This window comes from Somniosus microcephalus, chromosome 1 (genome assembly GCF_052327205.1).
Source record: "Somniosus microcephalus isolate GS21.2 chromosome 1, FLI_Smic_1.0, whole genome shotgun sequence".
Classification (NCBI taxonomy): Eukaryota; Metazoa; Chordata; class Chondrichthyes; order Squaliformes; family Somniosidae; genus Somniosus; species Somniosus microcephalus.
In genome coordinates, this window is record NC_140987.1 from 446,357,459 (window position 1) to 446,381,067 (window position 23,609).

General features: G+C 49.7%; 1 protein-coding gene across 5 annotated transcripts in view; it reads right to left on the minus strand.

Moving 5' to 3' along the window:
* aff2 (AF4/FMR2 family, member 2) overlaps positions 1–23,609 on the minus strand; it is a 648,034-nt gene that overhangs the window by 236,121 nt on the left and 388,304 nt on the right. For all 5 annotated transcript variants that reach the window (XM_086001958.1, XM_086001950.1, XM_086001941.1 and 2 more), the window contains 3 exons: positions 12,567–12,653; positions 1,269–1,305; positions 969–1,020 (listed from right to left, as the gene is read on the minus strand). In XM_086001958.1, coding sequence (XP_085858084.1) covers positions 969–1,020; positions 1,269–1,305; positions 12,567–12,653 — 176 coding nt within the window. The remainder of the gene's footprint in view (positions 1–968; positions 1,021–1,268; positions 1,306–12,566; positions 12,654–23,609) is intronic.

Here is a 23,609-nt window from a genome sequence, read left to right on the forward strand (position 1 = left end):
CTTGTTCCTGTACTCGAATCCTCTCGCTACGAAGGCCTTCCTAACCGCCTGCTGCACCAGCATGCATACCTTCAGCGACTGGTGCACAAGGACACCCAGGTCTCGTTGCATTTCCCCTTCTCCCAATCTATTGCCGTTCAGGTAATAATCTGCCTTCCTGTTTTTGCCACCAAAGTGAATAACCTCGCATTTATCCACATTATGCTGCATCTGCCATACATCTGCCCAATCACCCAACCTGTCCAAATCATACTGGAGTTTCTCTGCATCCTCCTCACAGCACACACGCCCAACCAGCTTTGTGTTGTCTGCAAACTTGGAGATATTACATCTAGTTCCCTCGTCTAGATCATTAATATATATTGTGAATAGCTGGGGTCCTAGCACCGGTCCCTGCAGTACCCCACTAGTCACTGCCTGCCACTCGGAAAAAGAGCCGTTTATTCCAACTCTTTGCTTCCTGTCTGCCAGTCAGTTCTCTATCCAAGTCAGTACCTTGCCCCCAATCCCATGTGCTTTAACTTTACACGCTATTCTCTTATGCGGGACCTTATCGAAAGCCTTCTGAATGTCCAAATACACCACATCCACTGGTTCTCCCTTATCTAGGTGGAAGAGGTCGCGGGTTTGGGAGGTGCTACCGAAGAAGCCTTGGCGAGTTGCTGCAGCGCATCTTGTAGATGGTACACGCTGCAGCCACGGTATGCCGGTGGTGGAGGGAGTGAATGTTTAAGGTGGTGGATGTTCTTATGTTCTTAACAGGGTTGACCTGCGATGGTCTTACCAAAATGAGGGACGTAAGTATGAGAACAATAAACTGACTTCTTGAACCAGGATCATCAGCCCTAGTCAATCTGTGATACTCTTCTGCGGTACGGACGAGGTCATGACACTCTCAACCAGCTTCAGTTCCAGCCATGGAGAGTGCGTTTGAGTTTTTTTTTTAAGTTCAAACCAATGGTACTCACGATTTCTGTGGTGCTGACTTTGTCGGAGGTTTTCCTTGAACATCACAACGCTCTGAAAAGAAGCATGCATTTGGAGTGTCAGGTCTTAGTTTTTTTTCACCCAGAACCTATCTACAGCTGTTGCCACTCCCATTGAAATTCTACTATTAACGTGCCACAACACATAATACTGGATCATCGGGAAATTAGTCTTCCTATCTTCCAAGCGTCGGCACCATGTAATTAACATTCCAATATTAACTTTAATTACAGACAGAGCATTAAATTGCCTTAAAAGACAAGAGTAAAAAGGTGACCTACTTTGCCCATTGTACCCCGAGGTGAGATGCTGGGAGTCCTACAAAAAGAGAACATGAGACACATCAGAGCACGTTTCTCACCACACAGTGCAAGCCAAGAGAGGTAAGAATTTCTTCATTAAGCTTCAACACATAGCGACTGCGGAAATTAATGGCGATAATACAAAAGCAATTAAGCACAACACAATGACATCGTGTCGCAGTGTTTGTGTCGGCTAATTACCTGGTCGAGTTAGAACTAAACCCAATTCTAACAGGATGAATATAAGATCAGGATGACAGAATACTGCTGATGAAAGAATATCACATTTTATGTCATCCTAACAATATCGCTTTGAAACGTTCAATACGGCACCTGTTTCCATAAAGGGCAGGCATCATATGCACTATGCAAGGGATTTCCGTATTCCCTTTTATTGCGACAAACGCAAGTCTCATTTATCCTGAAACTGGTCAAAAGCCCAAGCTGCCAAAAACAGCCAAATTATGCTTAGCAACATAGCATTGTCTCAAATCATTGGCTGAGTTCATGGGCAGGTTGCATGCCAGTACCAATTCAGGCACATGCCAGTATGATGTGACTAAGTGTATATAAGTATATAACCATTCTTGCCCTGCCCTCTGCCTTATGCTGTGAACACTCCTCCAGCCACCGAGCCCCTTTGAGATACTTGCGCACCTATGGGTCCCTGTGTGCTGCTGTTCAAGGAATAAAAGGTTACGTCCATGGAACATCCCAACAGGGGGTGACAATGGGCCAGAAATTCGTGACCAAATGCGTGAGTACGGTCTGGGTACTCACGCATCTGGCCGTTGGAAATGCCGGCGTTCAGCATGCACAGCGCATGCGGGGAACGCCGGCATTTCCAGACCTCGGAACGAAGGGGTTCATAGGCACAGCGCGTGCGACTGCACAGGCAGCGCTTGCGCAGTGAACTTCGTCGATTTCATTCATGGGTTCAGTGAGGGTAAGTCCTTACAAGTTACACTTGAAAAAAGCATGTGTAAAGTTGTTCCAAGGCTGCGGAGGAAGATATATTTTATCGTGGAGCTTCTGAAAGGCAATATTTTTGTTTGGGAAAGGGAGGGAAGTTATTTTAAGAAATTTTAAGTAAGTTTTAAAGTTTAAATTTTTTTTTTTAAATGGGTTTTCAGAACGGTAGGTAGAAGGAGCAATTGTGGCTGTGTGAATTGAATGTGAAAATGAGTGTTCTAAAATGAGTAATGTAACATTTCCAGCACTTTTAAGAAAGAAACTTTTCATCAGTAATAAGTAATTATGTATGTATGTCCGCATATATTCCTTTACGTATATGTATGTATGTTTTATATTCCTTTACTTATGTGTATGAATGTATGTTTTTAATTATGATTTTCCAATAAGTTACTTTCTCTGAAAGTCATAATTAAATAATACATTCATACACATAAGTAAAGGAATATATACATAACACGCAAAGGAATGTATACAGACATACATACTTTCAGAAGCTCCACGATAAGAAATATCTTCCTCCGCAGCCTCTGGAGCAACTGTACCCATGCTTTTTTCATGTGTAAGTTGTAAGGACTTGACCTCACTGAAAGCATGAATGAAAGCGGCGAATTTTACTGCGCACGCGCTGCCTGTGCAGTCGCACGCGTTCTGCCTCTGAACCCCTTCGTTCAGAGGACAGGAAATGCCATTTTTCCCCACATGCACTGTGCATGCTGAAAACCGGCATTTCCTCCGGCCAGACGTGTAAGTACCCCGACCGTACTCGCGCATTTGGAAGGGAATTACTGGGCCAACATTTTACATGTCAATAAAATGAAAAATGTAACAATTGCACGATTTGCCCCCTCGCATCTGCGACTGAGGGTCCAAGGAGGTGCATTGCGCAAGAGGTCATCGTCGTACGTATCCTCACACTGTTCCCTTTCGGGAACTGTATGAAGTGGTGGAAGGATTTATGGCCGTGATTAACGCTCATTCCGTGACCGTAACCATCTTTGAACCAGCCATTAGGGTGGTTAGTCCTATGGCGTGAGGGTTTTACGGGCTCCCACAACCCATCTGAGGGGGGGGGCCACCCACACCCACGGACGCAAGTATCCCGCTGGATGTCCACCCAGAATTTATAGTTGGAGCTCCGACTCCACTTGCCGGGACTGTCTGGAGTGGGGTTCGAAACCCTACTCCTTCTGGCCCAGCGGCGGGGATGCTTACTGCTACGCAAAAGGCCCACTCCGCACAAAAGGTGACACCCATACATTTCCTGCGCCTTTTCCCTCCCCGTGACTGGAGCCCTATGCTGCCACTTGAAAGACCAAGCTATCATCTGCCCTTTTTGCGGCGCCTTTGACTTCTCATTACCAATGATGAGCAGGCGCTGCGCCTCCACCTCCTTGAGGAGATTGCTGAGGTCATCATCAGTTCAATTGTGAGTTCTTTTAATGCCGTGAATTGTGCTCATTCCAGCCATTTCACGTTGCTAATCGGATTGGGCCTTTGGCATAGCGGTAGGATCCCCGCCGCTGGGCCAGATCAGGGTAGGGTTTCGAACCCCGCTCCAGACAGTCCCGGCAAGTGGAGTCGGAGCTCCGGCTCTAAATTCTGGGTTGACATCCAGTGGGATATTTGCGTCCGTGGGTGTGGGTGGCCCCCCTCCTTGTATAGCTTGTGGGAGCCCGTAAAACCCTCCCGCCATAGGACTAACCGCCCTAATGGTTGGTTCAAAGATGGTTACGGTCACGGAATGAGCGTTAATCATGGCCATAAATCCTTCCACCACTTCATACAGTTCCCCAAAGGGAACAGTGTGAAGACACGTATGACGATGACATTGCTAAATAAATAAATGGAATTAAAAAAAATCTTTTAGGGCTTTTAAAAGTCTTTAAATTGCTTTAATTCTGTTTAAAACTACTTCAGATTCTTCAAAATAATGTAAATGTTTTTAAAAGTTTATAAAAGTTAGCAAAAGCTTCAAAAAACTTCCAAAAACCTATTTAAACTGCTGCTTTGCATGTAAAAATGCTTAGCAGCTTGGCAGAAACATTGGGGGCGTGTCCTGTTAAACTGAGACCTCAAGGGGCGTGTCTCAGTTGCACAGCGCGCTCCAGGCTTCGCGCTGGCTGCACTCCTGGGCGGCGTGACGTCAAACGCTGCCCGGGATTCTTCAGATTCAAAATGGAATTCCAGGCGTCCCTGGAGGTGATCGGCAGGCGCGTCGGGTAAGTGCAAATCGGGACCTTGCACGCGCGGCAAGCCCCGTTCACGAATTTCTGGCCCAATATTGTTGGCCTGAGCCATTGACTGGCTGAGCCCAATCAGGTTTCAGTACCAGCAAGATAAAACACGATGGCCCGGAATTTGCGGTCAGTGGCGAAGCAAAGGCGTTTGCCGCTGGTCGCCGTGCAAGCTCCACGCAAAGGCCTCGCGCTCTCTGTGTCGAGAGGTTGTCCGACGTGTAATTCAAATCAACAGAGTATAGTGGGGATCCCCTAGTGCGAGCTGCTGTAATGTCAACAATCTGTCTAAGGAACCAATCAAAAGGTAGAGTTCTCACAGTGTGCAAGCTCTTAAAATTCTAACGTTTTAAAAATGTGAGAGAGGGCACAACAAAGATTGGGGCGCTCACCTGAGGAAAAGGAAAACTTGAAATAAAGGTGAACAAACTTTAAAAAAAACTATAAGTTTCTTAAAAATTTTAATTTTTATTAAAATGGACAAATTTCACACTGCACAAAATTTAAAAATTATTTTTCCGGGCCTTAGCATTTGTTTAGCAGTCAATACGCTGTTAAAACCCCAGTTACACCTAATCCCTTTGGATCTAACTTTTAGAGGGGAATTTAACAGCGTACTTACTGCGGAAGAGACTCAGGCCTAGAAATTCAGTATAGCCACTTTTGGGGCGGTAAAGTCGGGCGGCCGCTAAAGTTTGCGCGCGGCGCAAATTCGCGCCCCCTTCGCCGATATTCAGTCGCATCGCCCCAAGAGGTTGCTGCTGCACTAAAACAGGCGATGCACGACTATCTTTAGGCGCTAAGCTGGCGGTGCTGAGCGATATCCCCGAGGCCGGGCGCAGCGCAGGTGCGGAGAGTTCTTGATTGACGGCAGACACTCTGGCGCCGGTCATCTCTTAAAGGGGGAGGGTGGATTTGTTTGCCTGCCACGCCCTGCACACTGCAGCCCTCAACCTAGGCCTGACCACTTCAGCTTCACCTGTACAACGCCCAGGACTATGAAGGCCAGGGAGAGAGCGCAGCACTTCAGCGACGGAGACCTGAGGGTGCTGGTTGGCGGAGTGGAGCGCAGGCGCCATGTTTTGTTCCCAGAAGGTGGCAAGAGGCCGCTGCCCAGCGCCTACCGGAAAGCCTGGAGGGAGGTGTCCAACAGGGTGTCTTCCAACAGCGTGGTTGCCAGGACTCCTGTGCAATGCCGGAAGAAGTTCAACGACCTCACTCGGGTTATCAGGGTGAGTACCCTTTCCAGTGTCCTCCTCATCCTTGCATGTGCACCTCACATTATGGGCAAAGGGACCTGAAAGCCCTAATGGCCAGCCCTCATCCAGCAGCTATGGGACTGGCATGAAAATCAATTGCACATTCAGCACTTTACACACTGTCCAAGCTATTCGACCATGGGAGGCATTGCAGACAAGATCAGGGCTACACACTGTCCAAGCTATTCGACCATGGGAGGCAGTGCAGACAAGATCAGGGCTACACACTGTCCAAGCTATTCGACCATGGGAGGCAGTGCAGACAAGATCAGGGCTACACACTGTACTTAGAGGCCGTCCTTTCTCTTGCAGGCCAAGGTTGCGCACAACCGGCGCAACTGAACTGACACCGGCGGAGGCCGTCCTGACCTCAAAGAGCTCTCCGACCTCGACCAGCGTGTGGAGCGCATTATGGGAGGTCGGCTGATTGGCCCCGTCGCCAGTGGAGATGCCGACCCTGTTCTGGGCACCAATGGTAAGGGCATCACCTTTTGGACCTCTCTCGTTCCACTTGTGCATCAGATCAGCATCCTTTGCCACTGTCCGACCAATGCGGTGAATGGCACCACTCATGCCTCCCTCGCTGCCGCCCTGTCCTCACTCTAAAGCTACTCTTGTGCCTTCCTGCTTTCAGATGGTGAATCGCCAGGTGAGGAGGCGGGCCCTCAAGCTGCCACTGTCAGCCCTTCGGAAGACGAGGAGGAGGAAGAGGAAGCCGGCCCATCAGTGCCACCCTCAGCCGCGCCAGCCCATGGCGATGTAGGGGACACGCCTTCCCTGGAGGGGAGCCTGGGGGAAGGGTCGGAGGAGAGTAAAGCTCCGGGGCCCAGCGGCCTGCAGCAACGCGGGAGGGGTGGGGAAGCTCGGCGGACTTCTCCCCAGAGGGTGAGTGCGGCCTCCAGTCCTGCAACGGTGAGCGCAGAGGAGGTGCGCCTCCTAGAGGAAATGGCCGTCCAGGCTGAGCGCAGGCACACTGAGCTCATGGCTGCAGTGGCAAGGATGCCTGACTCCATAGAGTCACTGGCAAGCAGTGTGCAGGAATTCGGGGCAGCACAGGCCAGGAGTCTGCAACAATTCAGTGCAGCACAGGCCAGGAGTCTGGAACTATTCAGTGCAGCACAGGCCAGGAGTCTGCAGGACTTCGCGGCAGCACAGTCGGCTTCTAGCCAAGTGCTCAGTCGTGCCGTCCATTCACTGGCTGGTGTCATGCGGACACAGACCAGGGCCACACGGGCACTAACTGTTGCCACCCTCGCTGGATCAGCCAGGCATCGCCAGGGCACTCGCCGCGCAGCAGCAGCCCAGCAGTCTGTCCTTCAGCTGTTTGCTGCGCATGCTGCAGTGCTGGCCTGTGCGAGTGCCAATGTGTCAGGCGACCAGCGAGCACCTGCGATCTGCCAGGTTGCCACCATTCCTGCAGCCGACACTGCCACTCCGCCATTGCAGCTGCCACAAGCTGCTGGACAGACTGCTGCCACCCAGCCAGAGTTGGAGCAGTCAGCAGCCGGCCACTCCAAGGCCAGAGCTGGTGCAGGCCGACCCCCAAGGGCATCTGCCGTCTCGCCATCTGCCCCTCAGCAGCCTTCCCCCAGCCTTGCTGCAGCCACTGGGCTCCCATTGAGGAGGAGCAGCAGGGCGGGCAGGGGCCAGGCAAGGATGCGCAAGGTATCGCCCTCGCAGGGCAAAAAGTAGAGGCATGCACAAATGCCTGGTGCTTGTTGTAAGGCCGACACTGGTGCAGTTGTTTTTGTGTAAGGCCGAGACTGGTGTCTTTATTTCTTTATGTAAGGCCGAGACTGGTGTCTTTCTTTCTTTTTGTAAGGCCGAGACTGGTAGTTTTGTGTTTTTGGAGGGGGCTTCTCCACATGAGCATGTAATGTGGGAAGGGCAGAGGTTTTCAATAAATTATTGTTGTTAAATTGCAGTGTGCATGGTTTTTTGGTTAAGTCCTGGTTGTCCTGCTCGGCTGAGGGCTTGTGGAGCGGCTACATTCATCTGCTGACATTGGCACAAGCCAGTCCCTGAGAGGGGGCCTAGAACCGACGTTCAATAAGCCGGCGACGGGCGGCCCTTGCACTTTGTGCCTCCCTCCTGTGCTGGTCCTCCTCCTCCTCCTCCTCCTCCTCAGGTGGTCCTCCAATCTGTGGTGGCAGTGGCTGAGTCCTGCGGATAGCCAGGTTGTGCAGCATGCAGCAAACGACCACGAAATGGGAGACTCGCTCCGGCGAATACTGTAGGGCTCCACCGGAACGATCCAGACAGCGGAACCGTTGCTTCAGGATGCCGATTGTTTGTTCGATGATGTTCCTGGTCACTTGATGGCTATCATTGTATCCCTCTTCAGCAGGGGTGCTGGGCGCACGGAGTGGGGTCATCAGCCAGGTACACAAAGGATAGCCTTTGTCCCCGATAAGCCAGCCGCGTGGGTGAGGCTGGGCCTGGAACATGTCTGCCACAGAAGTCTGTCGCAGGATGAAGGCATCGTGGCTGCTGCCTGGAAAGCGGGCATTGACAGCTAGGATGTGCTGCCTGTGGTCACACACCAGCTGGACGTTCAGCGAATGGTAGCCCTTCCGGTTGCGGTAATCCTCGGCATTCTCCAGAGGTGCCCGCAAAGCCACATGCGTGCAGTCAATGGCGCCCTGCACCATGGGGAAGCCCGCGAATGCTGCAAAGCCCATTGCACGCTGTTGCTGCTTGGCAAGGGCCATGGAGAAGGAGATGAACTGACGTCTCCTTTTGAAAAGGGCATTGGTGACCTGGCGGATGCAGCAATGCACGGCGAACTGGGAGATGTTGGCAATGTCCCCAGTAGCGGATTGGAAGGAGCCGGTGGCATAGAAGTTGAGAGCCACCGTCACCTTCACTGCCACCGACAGAGACGTCCTGCTCCTCAGCTGTGGCTGCAGATCACCGCCAAGCAGCTGGCAGATCTCTGTGACCACGTCCCTTCTGAATTGCAGCCTCCGAACACACTGCTCCTCAGACATGTTGAGATAGGAGAACTGCTGGCGGTATACCCTGGGTGGGTAAGGCCTCCTTTGCCGACGCCTGTTGCCCCCTCTCCGTCTAGCCAGGGCTGCCACTCTCTCACGGCGTCTGTGAGCCCTTTGGATGTAATTGAGGAAGCCTGCGTTGACACCCATTGCAGCCCCCATAATATGCTGGCAAACAATGAGATGTCAATGAAGGCAAAGACTACTGGAAATCTGTGGCCTGAAGCCAGAAGTACCTGTCCGAGTGTTGGGCCAAAGCAGAAAGCTATCTACCTTGGTCTCTCTCCAAAGATCCGTTTCGCAAGAGGGAGTGCTGCGAAATGGCAGCCTTTTATATTGCAGGAGGAGTGCCCTTTAATTTGCGCCCCCCGCGCCCCGCATCGGCTGAGCACCATTCCACTTAACTGTCGCTAGGGCCGCCAGGTGCACAATGGGGCGTTGCCACTGAAGTTCCGGTTGGGGGCGCACAAAGGGCGTTGCACGAGGAAATTACGTCACGATCTGTGCGCGCAGCTGAGCGCGCGCAAAGACTTTGCGCCGCCGCTAAATCTCTAGTGAAGTTGGGGCGAGGCGCAGTTCTCGCTGCACCCGGGCGCTACCCGCCTAGCGCCCGACATCTACTCCTCCTAAGGCGCTAACGGCTGGCGCAACCAACTGAATTTCTAGGCCTTAGTTTCCGGCGGCTTTGGTGATTTGCGTGATTTCACTGATTGCCGGCTCTGTTGGGGGTGGGGTGGGGATGGGGGGAGGGCACAGCGCAGCCAGTGTCGGAGCAGTGAATGACAGACCGCAGCACAAATCCCGAAGTTGCAGTCAGTTTCAAAGGCGGAATGACAGCGAACGCCGCCAGTTCACCTTCATCCCCGGATCGCAAATTCTGGGCCACTGACTCTCGGTAACGGAGTACACAGTGACCTAAAAGGTAGAATTTTGAAATATATAAACAAAGATAGGCACCTTATCACACCTCAGAAACATCTCAGCCATGAGGTGCCAGCTGTGGCTCAGTGGGTAGCACTCCCGCCTCAGAGTAACTCCAGGACTAGAGCGCCCAGTGCATTACTGAGGGAGCGCTGCACTGCCGGAGGTGCCGTCTTTCAGATGAGGCGTTAAAACAAGGCCCCATCTGTCCTCTCAAGTGGACGTCAAGGATCCCACGGCACCATTTCGAAGAGCAGGTGCATTTTCCCCGGTTTCCTCGCCAATATTTAGCCCTCAACCAAAATCACTAAAAACAGATTTTCTGGTCATTATCTCACTGCTGTTTGTGGGAGCTTGCTGTGCGCAAATTGGCTGTCATATTTCCCACATTACAACAGTGACTACACTTCAAAAAGTACTTCATTGGCTGTAAAGTGCTTTGGGACATCCTGAGGTTGTGCAAGATGCTGTAGAAACACAAGTTTTTCTTTTTTTGATCTCAAAGCATTCCACATACAACGATTTATCTTTTTTTTATTCATTCTCGGGATGTGGGTGTCGCTGACAAGGCCAGCATTTATTGCCCATCCCTAATTGCCCTTGAGAAGGTGGTGATGAGCCGCCTTCTTGAGCCGCTGCAGTCCGTGTGGTGTGTAGAGGTGCAGTGACTGTTGTTATTGAGGTAAACACAGCAGCTATATTTGCATACAGCAAGATATTACAAACTGCAATGAGAAAGGAGCAGAGGAACAGGAGTAGGCCATTCAGCCCCGGGGCCTGCTCCGCCATTCAATGGCTAACCAGCACGAATACTCCATTTTCCCGCCTCTTCTCTGTATCCCTTGATACCCTAGCCTAACTAAAAAATCTATCGATCTCAGTCTCGATCACTCCAATTGACCCCTAGCATCCACAGCCTTTTGGTGGAGGGAGTTCCACATTTCTACCGCAAATTTGTGTGAAAAAGTGACTTCTGATTTTGTTCCTGGATGGTCCAGCTCTAATTTTAAGACGAAGTCCTCTTGTTCTTGATTCCCCCACCAGAGGAAATAGTTTCTCCATACCTGCCCTTTCAAATCCGTTTAACATTTTAAACAACTCGATCAGATCACCCCGCAATCTCCTATGCTCAAGTGAACACGAGACAACTTTATGCAATCTGTACTCATAATTTAACCCTCCAAGCCCCCTGGTATCATTCCGGAATTAAGAGTTGATCTGCTTTGAGTGGTGTTGGTTGAGGTATGTTGACTAGGACACAAGGAGAACTCCCTGCTCTATTTTGGATAGTGCCATGGAATCCTTTACATCAACCGGCAGACAGAGCCTCTGACAATACAGCACTCAGGACTGCAGTTACGGTTAATGGTAATGTCAATTATGTCAGTCAGTCTAGTTCAGATAAGACGTGATTCAGTTGCTTGTTGAAAAGATCCTATCTATACACAGTTTCAACTTCAGAAGAACTCTTCCAACTAGTCAGTGGAACATTTTAGTTTTTACTTGGTTTCTCAATGCAATGTTACCAAATTCTTGCCGGTTAGTGGAGTGAGACACAGTGACTGAGACTGTCAGCCTAGATCATGTGTTCAAGTTCTGGAGCAACAAAAACCTGCATTTCTGTAGCACCTTTAAGATAGCAAAACGTTCCAAGGCGCTTCACAGGAGGCGTTATCAGACAACGTTTGACACAGAGTCTAAAGCTTGGCCAAAGAGGTTGATTTTAAGGAGCATCTTAAAGGAGGTGAGAGAGCTGGAGAGGAGGAGAGATTTAGGGAGGGAATTTCAGAGCTTCGGGTCCACACGGCTGAAGGCACTGTCACCAATGGTGGGGCGAAGCAAGTGGAGGATACACAAGAGGCTAGAATTGGAGGAGCGCAGAGATCTTGGAGAGTTGTAGGGCTGGAGGAGGTTACCGAGATAGGGAGGGGTGAGGTCATGGAGGGATTTGAACATGAGGATGAAAATTCTAACATCAAGATCTTGAATCCCCGACCCAATGAGGCAAACTGACACTCTAGGACTAAAATACAAATTTGAGAAAGGTGGAGTGGGATGAGGGTCTGTCTCACGATTCTTGAGGGTCTTACTAGTAAAGTGAACTGCGACAGTCTCAGTCAATCTGTAACACTGCACTAACTGGCAATAATTTGACAATACTGCATTGTAATTTTGAGATGTTAGGATAAATCTTCAGAGAGTCTTACTCAATGGGAGCATCGCCGAACTCGGCGAAGTAGTGAGTGTGTCTCATTTGCGGCGCTCATAATTATATTTTTGGCCATTAAAAAGAATGGCCAGAAAATGGGAAGCACAGTGAATGGGCGGATCTGCATGCTAAATTCTCGGATCTACACTCTTGTCAGGCAACGCTCTGCACTGGGACCAGAATCTCCAAACATTTACCCTAAAGTGCCAAATATAACCACACTGCCGATTTCATGCAGAACTACCCCTGATGTGTTAATTGCATCATTCTTGTGCATATCCTATCTCTGTATCCTCCTGTTCGAAGGATATGCAGATAGGGTGAGATGAAGTGGGGTGGGAAGAGGCTCATGTGGAGCATAAACACCAGCATGGACCAGTTGGGCGAATGGCCTGTTTCTGTGCTGTAGATTCTGTGTAAGTCTATGTAATTCTATGAATTCCTATGGTGCACATTGCATTAGTCACTCCTAGATACTAAAAACAGTTGAAAACAAGGACCCTCAATGGCATACACCAGTTGTTATATAAAACCTCCATCTTTTGATCGCTGTGAAGCTAGACCTAATTTTTTTCTGTTCCATTTCAAAACCTAGGTGCTGTCAAAAGGAGCTTTCTTTCAGCCGCTTCCGACCCCTGGTAAAATCCATCCGATTAGGTCCAGTTGCAACAGCAGGTCCCTACCTTGCTCGGGATCGGGAACTTGGTTGGCTCGGCCTTGCCAGGCGTGTGAATCGCTGTTAGGGGAGGAGGCCACGAATGTGTCATCTCCTGCAGCAAAATAAAAAAAAACAATTTCACAAATCGATTTGTGACCCATTTCACAGCGTGTCAACCGTGTATTGCTGTAACCATTCTAGCAGTCTCCAGTAAACATCTCACTGCTCAAAGCAACCCCTCGCAATGTTAGTGTAAGGACGTGAATTGAAATGGAAAGCAAGATCGTACCGTTACATTTTTGCAATTTGCACTGTGCTCATTTTGTATGTGCGGAGCGCGAGCGGTGAGTTATTCCTCGTTACAGTGCTAACTCTTGTACTTCAAAAGTACAGCATAATCACTACGGCAATTAAAAAAAAAAGATTTAAATAAAAGCTATATCCTATTTCTTATAAATGTGCTGATGATATGGGACACTAAGCTGTCACAGGCATTTTGCATAAATGAGATACTCTACACTCAATGTTCCGTTAGATGTGTGGGCGAGAAACACACAGTCCTCTGCTGTGTGGAGCTGCAGGCTAATGATATACGGTCTCCAAAATCCAAAATTGCTTTGTTCTTCGAAGACAGTTTTTCCTGAGCTCAGTCACAGCCTTTGTTTAGTGTTATTAAACATGTTCCCGACTATTTGATCACCTCACCTAACACCGAAGGAAGCCGGGCTTAAAGGCACTGCATTTCTGTGCTAAGCTCCGTATTGGTAAGATTGGGCAGGTACAGCGCGGAAACCATAACGGTGATTGCTACCATAATGGCTTCAGCCCACTATAAAAATCAACCGTGTGAAGATAAATAGAGAGCTGGTGACCAACTTAAAACTAGCTGCATTTCCCCTCAGCGCTTTCCAATTTTTTCCACTTACACTTTTAAAGGCACTGTATGTAAGTTCAATTACTTGACGTATCGTCATGCCTCAGTCCTTCAATGGGGTAAACATAGAAACATAGAAGATAGGAGCAGGAGTAGGCCATTCGGCCCCTCGAGCCTGCTCCGCCATTCAATGAGATCATGGCTGATCATCCAAATTCAGTACCCTGTCCCTGCCTTCTCCCCATATCCCTTGATCCCTTTGGCCTTAAGAAATATATATAACTCCTTCTTGAATATATTTAATGAATTGGCCTCTACTGCCTTCTGTGGTAGAGAATTCCACAGGTTCACCACTCTCTGGGTGAAGAAATTCCTCCTCATCTCTGTCCTAAATGGCTTACCCCTTATCCTTAGACTGTGACCCCTGGTTCTGGACTCCCCGACTATTGGGAACATCCTTCCTGCATCTAATCTGTCTAGCCCTGTTAGAATTTTATAAGTTTCAATGAGATCCCCTCTCATTCTTCTAAACTCCAGCGAGTACAAGCCCAGTCGACCCAATCTCTCCTCATACATCATTCCTGCCATCCCAGGTATCAGCCTGGTGAATCTTCACTGCACTCCTTCCATGGCAAGAACATCCTTCCTCAGATAAGGCGACCAAAACTGCACACAATACTCAAGGTGTGGTCTCACCAAGGCCCTGCACAACTGCAGCAAGACATCCTTGTTCCTGTACTCAAACCCTCTTGCTACGAAGGCCAAGACACCATTCGCCTTCTTAACCGCCTTCTACCAAAGCATTCTATAGATCCGTGTTGTAACATGTCACAAAGCAACTCAACATTCAGTGCAGGTAGTACAGTGTAATGTATTGGAAAGTCATGCCCCTTAGATTTACTGTAGTATGTGGTCGTCTGTTCGGTCATTCACCTACTGGTGTCTTGTTGGTCTAAGCCGGGCTGTGCAACCAGGTGAAGAGCAGAGGTGAGAACAAGTCAGCGATGCTTAAGAGTCAATTTGGCTCAGTTGCCTCTGAGTAAGTTTTGAGAGTTCAAGGCCCACTCCAGGACCTGAGCACACAATCTAGGCTGACTCTTCCGCGCAGTGCTGAGGAAGGGCTGCTTTGTTGGAGGTGCTGTCTTTCAGATGGGACATGAAACGTCTGCCTGTTCAGGCGACTGTCAAAGATCCCATGGAATAATGCATAGTAGAGCAAGAGAGAGTGCTTTGGCCAACATTCATCTCTTAACCCATGCCACCAAAATGGATTCATCTGTTATTTAATCTCAATTTTCTGTTGGTGGGATCTTGCTGGACACCAACTGTTTGCTGTGTATGCCCACAAAACAAGAGAGACCACACTTCGCACAAGTAATTTATTGGCTGTGAAGCAATTTTGGGACATCCTGTGGGTGTGAAGCAAGCTACACAAATTAAAGTCCTTTCCTTTCCTTGAGTCAGGAGAAGACTGACTCAATTGATGTTGTCATTGTTCCTCCTAACCACCCAGTTCAGAGGGCGGAAAGGCCCAAAATCCATTAACCTGGTTCCTCTCTCACATCTGGTGACTGCCTAGTGCCACTAAGGTTCACGCTAAAAGCCAAGGGAGGCATTTTGTTCAGTCTTGGAAACTCACTGGCCAGAGCCGGTGAAATCGCGGAGAATTACAGTGAGTCAGCAAATTTTAAAATCCAAATTAAAAATGAACGAGGTTACACGTACCAACAAACTAATGGAAAATAGCCAACTGAAAGATGTATCCTTGCCTACAATTTAGTAGCTTAGGGTTCAGTTGTTCCTTTTCTTCTTGCCAAAACATTCCCTTGTGGGCTAAAATCTACAATAAACACAGACCCTCCCATCTATTATTGTCTCATTCGAAGATAACTAATCTGGGCTGAACTCGATGCTGTCCTGAAAGTGTCGACATAAATCATGGTGGGTCTGTGAAGGGGTTAAACAAAGAGCCTTTGCGATTGAAGAAAAACAGGCTCCGTTAAGAACCCAGCTCTGAGAAAACAAAGACAGTGGCCATACTGGGCGACCACAATCCCTCTCGCACTGCTCCAGACAGATGTCTGAGAAAACAGTCATCGTACTGTATATCACGGAAGGTCACGCTGGCCCATTGGAACATACATTTCAATCTCCTGCCCCTACTTTGTAATATTTATAAGCCACAACGCAGTGAATAAACTTGAGGCCATACGATTAGTATAACAAACCTGACAGATCCTTTTTTTTGTGGCAAACGGAGGTTTGTTTTTGTCTGAAATCACCTCACATCTGACCTCCATTTGCTGGTATCAATCACCTGAATCGTGTAATTTGAATCATCACCATTGTAAAGTTCATCTCATGCCTATGCTGATTTGGATGGCTGCCAACATCAAATGACACGGCAAACTTGATCTGAATCTCCCTCCCACCCGATGCAATCTAAAGCACACCACACCTCTTGGTCACCTTATCTCTCCACTGCATCACGCACTCAACACCCTTCTTTCTTGACATTCTCGCACATCATATATATATATATAAAAATTCACCCAAGAATTCAGTTTGCACATAATCGGGCATTGTTGTTTGTGCATGCCCAAGGAACACACTTTGTGCACACCCAAGGAACACACTTTGTGCAGGCCCAAGGAACACACTTTAGGCATGCCCAAGGAACAACCAAGGAACACACTCTGTGCAGGCCCAAGGAACACACTTTGCGCATGCCCAAGGAACAACCAAGGAACACACTCTGTGCAGGCCCAAGGAACACACTTTGGGCATGCCCAAGGAACACACTTTGTGCAGGCCCAAGGAACACACTTTGGGCATGCCCAAGGAACACACTTTGTGCAGGCCCAAGGAACACACTTTGGGCATGCCCAAGGAACACACTTTGTGCATGCCCAAGGAACACACTTTGTGCAGGCCCAAGGAACACACTTTGGGCATGCCCAAGAAACACACTTTGTGCATGCCCAAGAATACACTCTGTGCATGCCCAAGGAACACACTTTGGGCATGTCCAAGGAACACCCAAGGAACACACTCTGTGCATGCCCAAGGAACACACTTTGGGCATGCTCAAGGAACACCCAAGGAACACACTCTGTGCATACCCAAGGAACACACTCTGTGCATACCCAAGGAACACACTCTGTGCATGCCCAAGGAACACACTTTGGGCATGCTCAAGGAACACCCAAGGAACACACTCTGTGCATACCCAAGGAACACACTCTGTGCATGCCCAAGGAACACACTCTGTGCATGCCCAAGGAGCACCCAAGGAACACACTCTGTGCATGCCCAAGGAACACACTCTGTGCATACCCAAGGAACACCCAAGGAACACACTTTGGGCATGCCCAAGGAACACACTTTGTGCAGGCCCAAGGAACACACTTTGTGCATGCCCAAGGAACGTCCAAGGAACACATTTTGTGCAGGCCCAAGGAACACCCAAGGAACACACTTTGTGCAGGCCCAAGGAACACCCAAGGAACACACTTTGTGCAGGCCCAAGGAACACCCAAGGAACACACTTTGTGCAGGCCCAAGGAACACCCAAGGAACACACTTTGTGCAGGCCCAAGGAACACCCTTTGTGCAGGCCCAAGGAACATCCAAAGAACACACTTTGTACACGCCCAAGGAACACACTTTGTGCAGGCCCAAGGAACACACTTTGTGCAGTCCCAAGGAACACCCAAGGAACACACTTTGTGCAGGCCCAAGGAACACCCAAGGAACACACTTTGTGCAGGCCCAAGGAACACCCAAGGAACACATTTTGTGCAGGCCCAAGGAACACACTTTGTGCACGCCCAAGGAACACACTTTGTGCAGGCCCAAGGAACGTCCAAGGAACACACTTTGTGCACGCCCAAGGAACACACTTTGTGCAGGCCCAAGGAAAACCCAAGGAACACACTTTGTGCAGGCCCAAGGAACACACTTTGTGCATGCCCAAGGAACGTCCAAGGAACACACTTTGTGCAGGCCCAAGGAACACCCAAGGAACACACTTTGTGCAGGCCCAAGGAACACACTTTGTGCATGCCCAAGGAACGTCCAAGGAACACACTTTGTGCAGGCCCAAGGAACACACTTTGTGCATGACCAAGGAACGTCCAAGGAACACACTCTGTGCAGGCCCAAGGAACACACTGGGATAGACCTTGACTTTGTGCGCTAGTGTATAACAATAACAGGTGATAGCGAGTTGGCAGCCCGTATTACAGCTTTCCTGGCTGAAGTTAATGGAAAATAAAAATCGGGAGAGATGCAAAACGGGCTGCCGACTCGCTATTGCCCATTTTCACACTATCGCACACAGTCAAGACCTAGCCCACTATGTGCGTGCTCAGCAATGCAGCTTGTACATGCCTGGCAACAAAGCTGGTGCGTACCCAAGAGTGCACTTTGCTTGTGCGTGCAGCGCGTCACGCATGTATCGTGTATGCCCGCAGTGTGCAGAATCGCTAAAAGTCAAAGTCAATTGAAAATAAAAGGAATTGTGCAGTGGTATAGTGAGTCTCCCTTCAATCCAACCCCACAAGTTCGGCTGAGCCTGGATCAGCGTGGACTTTAATTCAAAATCATTTTATGGGGATAATAAGCAAACCTATCTCCCTCTGCCTGACCATTTCCCATGCAGCACCTTGGATATTAAACAATTTCAAAAGTAGCAGCTGATGAAATGGTTTGTCCTGTCTCCTCTGGGGGCAGGAAGGAATAACAAGCCATTTATTTACAGTAGTTTATCAAGGGTCACATACAAGGGAGAAGTTTTCCAAGGACCACCCAGTGGGACCAGGATTACGAGCACGCTGTTCACTGGCCTCAATCAGACTCCAGTCTCAGTTCTTCTACACTAGAGTTGCCAAACAGGGATGCTTACTGGTTTGGACATGAATCAGCGTTTGAATACTGCTGAATGAACAGAAGGCTCAACACCCAGTTAGAAACCATAATTCGTCCTACAATACAGTTGCTGCTCCATCTCATAATAGCCCATTATAATATTTATGTACTTTTGTGCATGTATACATTTGTTCTGATGTGGTTGGTGCTGTTCCCTGCATTTCTCTTGTAATTGACGTGCGGTGAAGATCATGTCCATTGTGCCCCTTAGTGGGCGGAATCCGCATCGCGACTCTGGGAGGAGCTCTTCGGCCACTGGGAGAAGGCGATTGAGGAGGATTCTTGCGATGACTTTCCCTGTGGCAGACAGCAGGGAGACTATCTGTAATTACCGCAATCGGACTTGTCACCTTTCTTGAAGATGGTCACAATTACGGCGTCTCTGAGATCCCCTGGCATGCTCTCCTCATTCCAGATAAGAGAAATGAGTTCATGGCCTTCTTTGATCTCATAAAGGCCTTCGACACTGTCAACCGTGAGGGATGATGGAGTGTCCTCCTCAAATTCGGCTGCCCTCAAAAGTTTGTCGCTATCCTCCGCCTGCTTCATGACGACATGCAAGCCATGACCCTGATCAACGGTTCCACCACAGACCCAATTCACGTACAAACCGGGGTCAAGCAAGGCTGTGTCATTGCACCAACGCTCTTCTCGATCTTCCTTGCTGCAATGCTCCATCTCACCCTCAGTAAGCTCCCCACTGGAGTGGAGCTAATTTACAGAACAAACGGGAAACTGTTCAACCTCCGTCGCCTCCAGTCCAGATCCAAGGTCGTCCCATCCTCTGTCGTCAAATTACAGTATGCAGACAATGCTTGCGTCTGCGCTCACTCGGAGGTCGAACTCCAAACCATCGTCAACACCTTCACCGAAGCATACCAGAGCATGGGCCTTACACTAAACATCCATAAGATAAAGGTCCTCCACCAACCTGCCCCCGCCACACAGTACTGCCCCCTGATTATTAAAATCCACGACAAGGCCTTGGACAATGTGGACCACTTTCCATACCTCGGGAGCCTACTGTCAACAAGGGCAGACGTCGACGACGAAGTCCAACACTGCCTTCAGTGTGCCAGTGCAGCCTTCGGTCGCTTGAGGAAGAGAGTGTTTGAAGACCAGGACCTCAAACCCGGCACTAAGCTCATGGTCTACAGGGCAGCAGTGATTCCCGCCCTGCTGTATGCCTCAGAGACATGGACCATGTACAGCAGGCACCTCAAAGCACTGGAGAGGTACCACCAACGCTGCCTCCGCAAGATCCTGCAATTCCATTGGCAGGATAGGCACACTAACGTCAGTGTTTTTGCTCAGGCCAACATCCCCAACATCGAAGCTTTGACCACGCTCAATCTGCTCCGATGGACGGGTCACATTGTCCGCATGCCCAATACGAGACTCCCAAAACAAGTGCTCTACTCGGAGCTCCGGCACGGCAAGAGAGCCCCAGGTGGGCAGAGGAAACACTTCACGGGCACCCTCAAAGCCTCCTTGAAAAAGTGTAACATCCCCACCGACACCTGGGAATCCCTGGCCCAAGACCGCACAAAGTGGAGGAGAAGCATCCGGGAAGGCGCAGAACACCTCGAGTCTCTTCACCGGGAGCAAGCGGAAGCCAAGCGCAGGCAGCGCAAGGAGCGCACGTCAACCCAAGCACCCCACCCACCCGTCCCCTTCAACCACCGTCTGCCCCACCTGTGACAGAGACTGTAGGTCCCGCATTGGACTCATCAGTCACCTGCGAACTCATTTTTAATGTGGAAGCAAGTCATCCTCGGTTTCAAGGGACTGCCTAAGAAGAAGAAGAGGATTTGTTCTGGTCAACCTTGCATTTATATAGTGCCTTTAACGTAATAAAACGTCGCAGGGCACGTCACAGGAGCGATTATCAAACAAAATTTGACACCGTGCCACATAAGGAGATATTAGGGCAGGTGACCAAAAGCTTGGTCAAAGAGGTAGGTTTTATGGAGCGACTTACAGGAAGAGATAAAGGTGGAGAGGTTTAGGGAGGGAATTCCAGAGTTTAGGGCCTAGGCAGCTGAAGGAACGGCTGCCAATGGTGGAGCGATGCAAATCAGGGATGCGCAAGAGGCCAGAATTGGAGGAGGAGCACCGACATCACGGAGCGTTGTAGGGCTGGATGAGGTTACAGAGATTGGGAGGGGTGAGGCTGTGGAGGGATTTGATAACAAGGATGAGAATTTTAAAATCGAGCGGTTACCGGACCGGGAGCCAATGCAGCTCAGTGAGCGCAGGGGTGATGGGCGAATGATACTTGGTGCGAGTTAAGGTACCTCCGAAACATGGGCCGCCACTGCCACTGCCGCAGTTAATCCGGTGCTGAAACCCTCATCCACACCATTGTTACCTCCAGACTTGACTATTCCAACGCACTCCTGGCCGGCCTTCCACATTCCTTCTGCGCTCTGCCTGCTCTGTTGCTCCTATTACATTTAAATTAATGTTTTGTCCGCCCTGCGCCCCTCCCGACTTTGCCCCCACCTCGCTCTGCTCCTGTTGGCCCTGGTGTTCTTCTGCTGCCAAGATACCATTCTTCAAAATGGTGTCCAGACATTACAGGCTCCCGCTTTAGGGCGCAACTCATGGCCTTCGATTTAAATGTGTACAAATGCAGCCCCAGATTAAATTTAGCTCAGCTCCAGTGTTTCCCAGTCCCACATAACCTCTAACCCCACAACCTCCAGATCTCCTTTAGACTCCCATGCAACACAGCATCCTGAAATGGACATGTATATCGCCGTTCCTTCATTGTCGCTAGGTCTAAATCCTGGAACACCCTCCCTACCAGCACTGTGGGAGTGCCTTCACCACACGGACTGCAGCGGTTCAAGAAGAAAGCCCACCGCCACCTTCTCAAGGGCGATTAGGGATAGGCAATAAATGCTGGCCTTGCCAGCGACGCCCACATCCTACGAATGAATATTTAAAAAAAAATACATTATAAATTTCATCATCATAAAGAAATACTCATGAAACAACACTGGGCGGCCAGCTGGTGGCGCCGTCCATGGAGTATAAATACTCGGGCGTGGGCCCAGCTTGCTCAGGGACATTTTGTAAGACAGGAACTAGTGAAGCACAACTAGACCTCCATGTTCTGAAACAAGTTGATTAAAGCCTTGCTTTATACTCAAACCAAGTGCGTAGTGAGTGTTATTACGTCACTACACATCCCGCCTCCTTTAGACCCTCCGTGCCTGCTCTTCCATTAGCTCCCCTTCCCCCTGCACCTAACCCACCCCCCCGCAGCATTCAGCTCCACTCCCCTCCGCAGCTCTATATCTATCACGCTCCCATTACATTTCTTAACAAGTCTTTCCCCAGTCCCGCTTACCTCCCAACCCCTCAGCGACCCTTCCTGTACGCAGGGCCGCGTGACAAAGCTTCAGCTGAGCGGCAGAACAATCCACTCGGTGTCACACCATCCTTATAAAGCAGTTCCTGTCACCCAACTTAACATAAACAAAATGCTAAGGGGGATCTGCTCTATATTTATTTAAACATTAGTTGGGCTCCTTCATGGTGGCCAGTAGTAGATTTATTACTAGTGATATCAAGAAAAGGAATAGACCTAGCACAACGCTGCGGTTCTGGTCCCTTGAGACTAATGGCAATATTGAAGAGTGCAAATACCTGCTGACTGCACTTTACACACTGTGCCAGCAACAGTGTGCAAGGGGTAACCCTTCCCCCTGAGTGCTAAGCAATGTTCCCTGTACGCTGCGCTTTGTTCTGTGCGGTCTGTTTTTTTTTTACTGCGCGGTCCCTTTAAATTTCCACGCACAGGCGGTGAGCGGCCTGCGCGGGACCTTTCCCTTTACTGCGCGGTTTAGAGGGAACATTGGTGCCCAGCACTTGCTTTTCTTTTCGGGCCTTCCCAAATTACCCTCCCAGCGCAGTACTGAGGGAGTGCTGCACTGTCGGAGGTGCCGTCTTTCGGATGAGACGTTAACCTCAGGTGGACGGAAAATATCCCACAGCGTTATTTCGAAGAAGAACAGGGGGGAGTTCTCCCCCGATGACCTGGCCAATGTTTATTCCTCAACCAATGTCCTTAAACAGATTATCTGGGTCAGTATCACTTGGTGTGTGTGGTAGCTTGCTATGCGTGAATTGGCTGCTGCATTTCCCACATTACAACAGTGGCTCCACTTCAAAAAGTACCGCATTCACTGTAAAGCTCTTTGGGACGTCCTGAGGTTGTGAAAGACTCGATGGGGGGCAAAATTGGGTCGCACTCGCTTTGGAGCGCGAACTCCGCCAGGGGCTACTTTTAGTGCCCCCAAAAAAATTAGTGCCCCCGTGCTCGAAATTCACTGGAAGCGCCCCGCCTTCCTCTTGGGGCGCTGCGAGTGAATATCGCGCCACGATACTGCAGGCCTTCCTCCCCTTATTAAAGGGGAGGGGCCTAGTAGCGCAGTGTGACCTGGGGCCCAGCTGGGCCACCAGGGATCGGAGTGCTGGCAAAAGAGCCCGGCATTCAAGGGAAGTGCCGGGCTCACGACGTGCAACCGGCAACCCGCGGGGGGCGGGGGCTTCAGAGGAGGCCGGGGACGGCAACAGGGGCAGGTGCTGACAGACGGCCGGCAACAAAAATGGCCGCCCGGTACCTCCTCTTTAATTTGCACCAGCCCAGCCGCAGGTAGGCCCCCCCTGACCCTGTCAGACATAGTGTCCGGCGGTAAGTCAGGGGGCGCTACCGAAGATCGCGGCCGGGACGCAAGCGGGGCGTTGCGCACGACGATGATGTCATAGCCAGCGGCGCAGCGCCGCGAGGCGCTAACGGTTACTGCCACCGCTAACCTCCCGCTGAATTTCGGGGGAGGCATTAGCGGCGCAGCGCCCGGGTGCTAGTTGCTTTGCGCCCCGCTAGCGCCCTCTGAGGCGCAAATCAAATGAATTTTTTCCCCTTGTATAAATGCGAGTCTTTCTGCTTTCTCTTTTACTGAGGTACTGGGGTAATTTATCAATGGCTTATGCAAATCACACCTTAACATATGGAAATTATATCAATTAGTACATACACTTTTCCAATAACTCAAAAATTGTAAATCATGTCTTTGCACAACCAAAACTATGCTGTGATTAGGAATAACAAATGAGTTATGCTAATTACTCCGAATTTAAAATGCAAATTGAATTTATTGCAAAATAGATTTCTGCTCTTTGAACATCTGTATGGCTTGATTTCATTAATACAAAAGTTGGTGGTTTACAGTTAAAGCCATTTGACCTGACCCT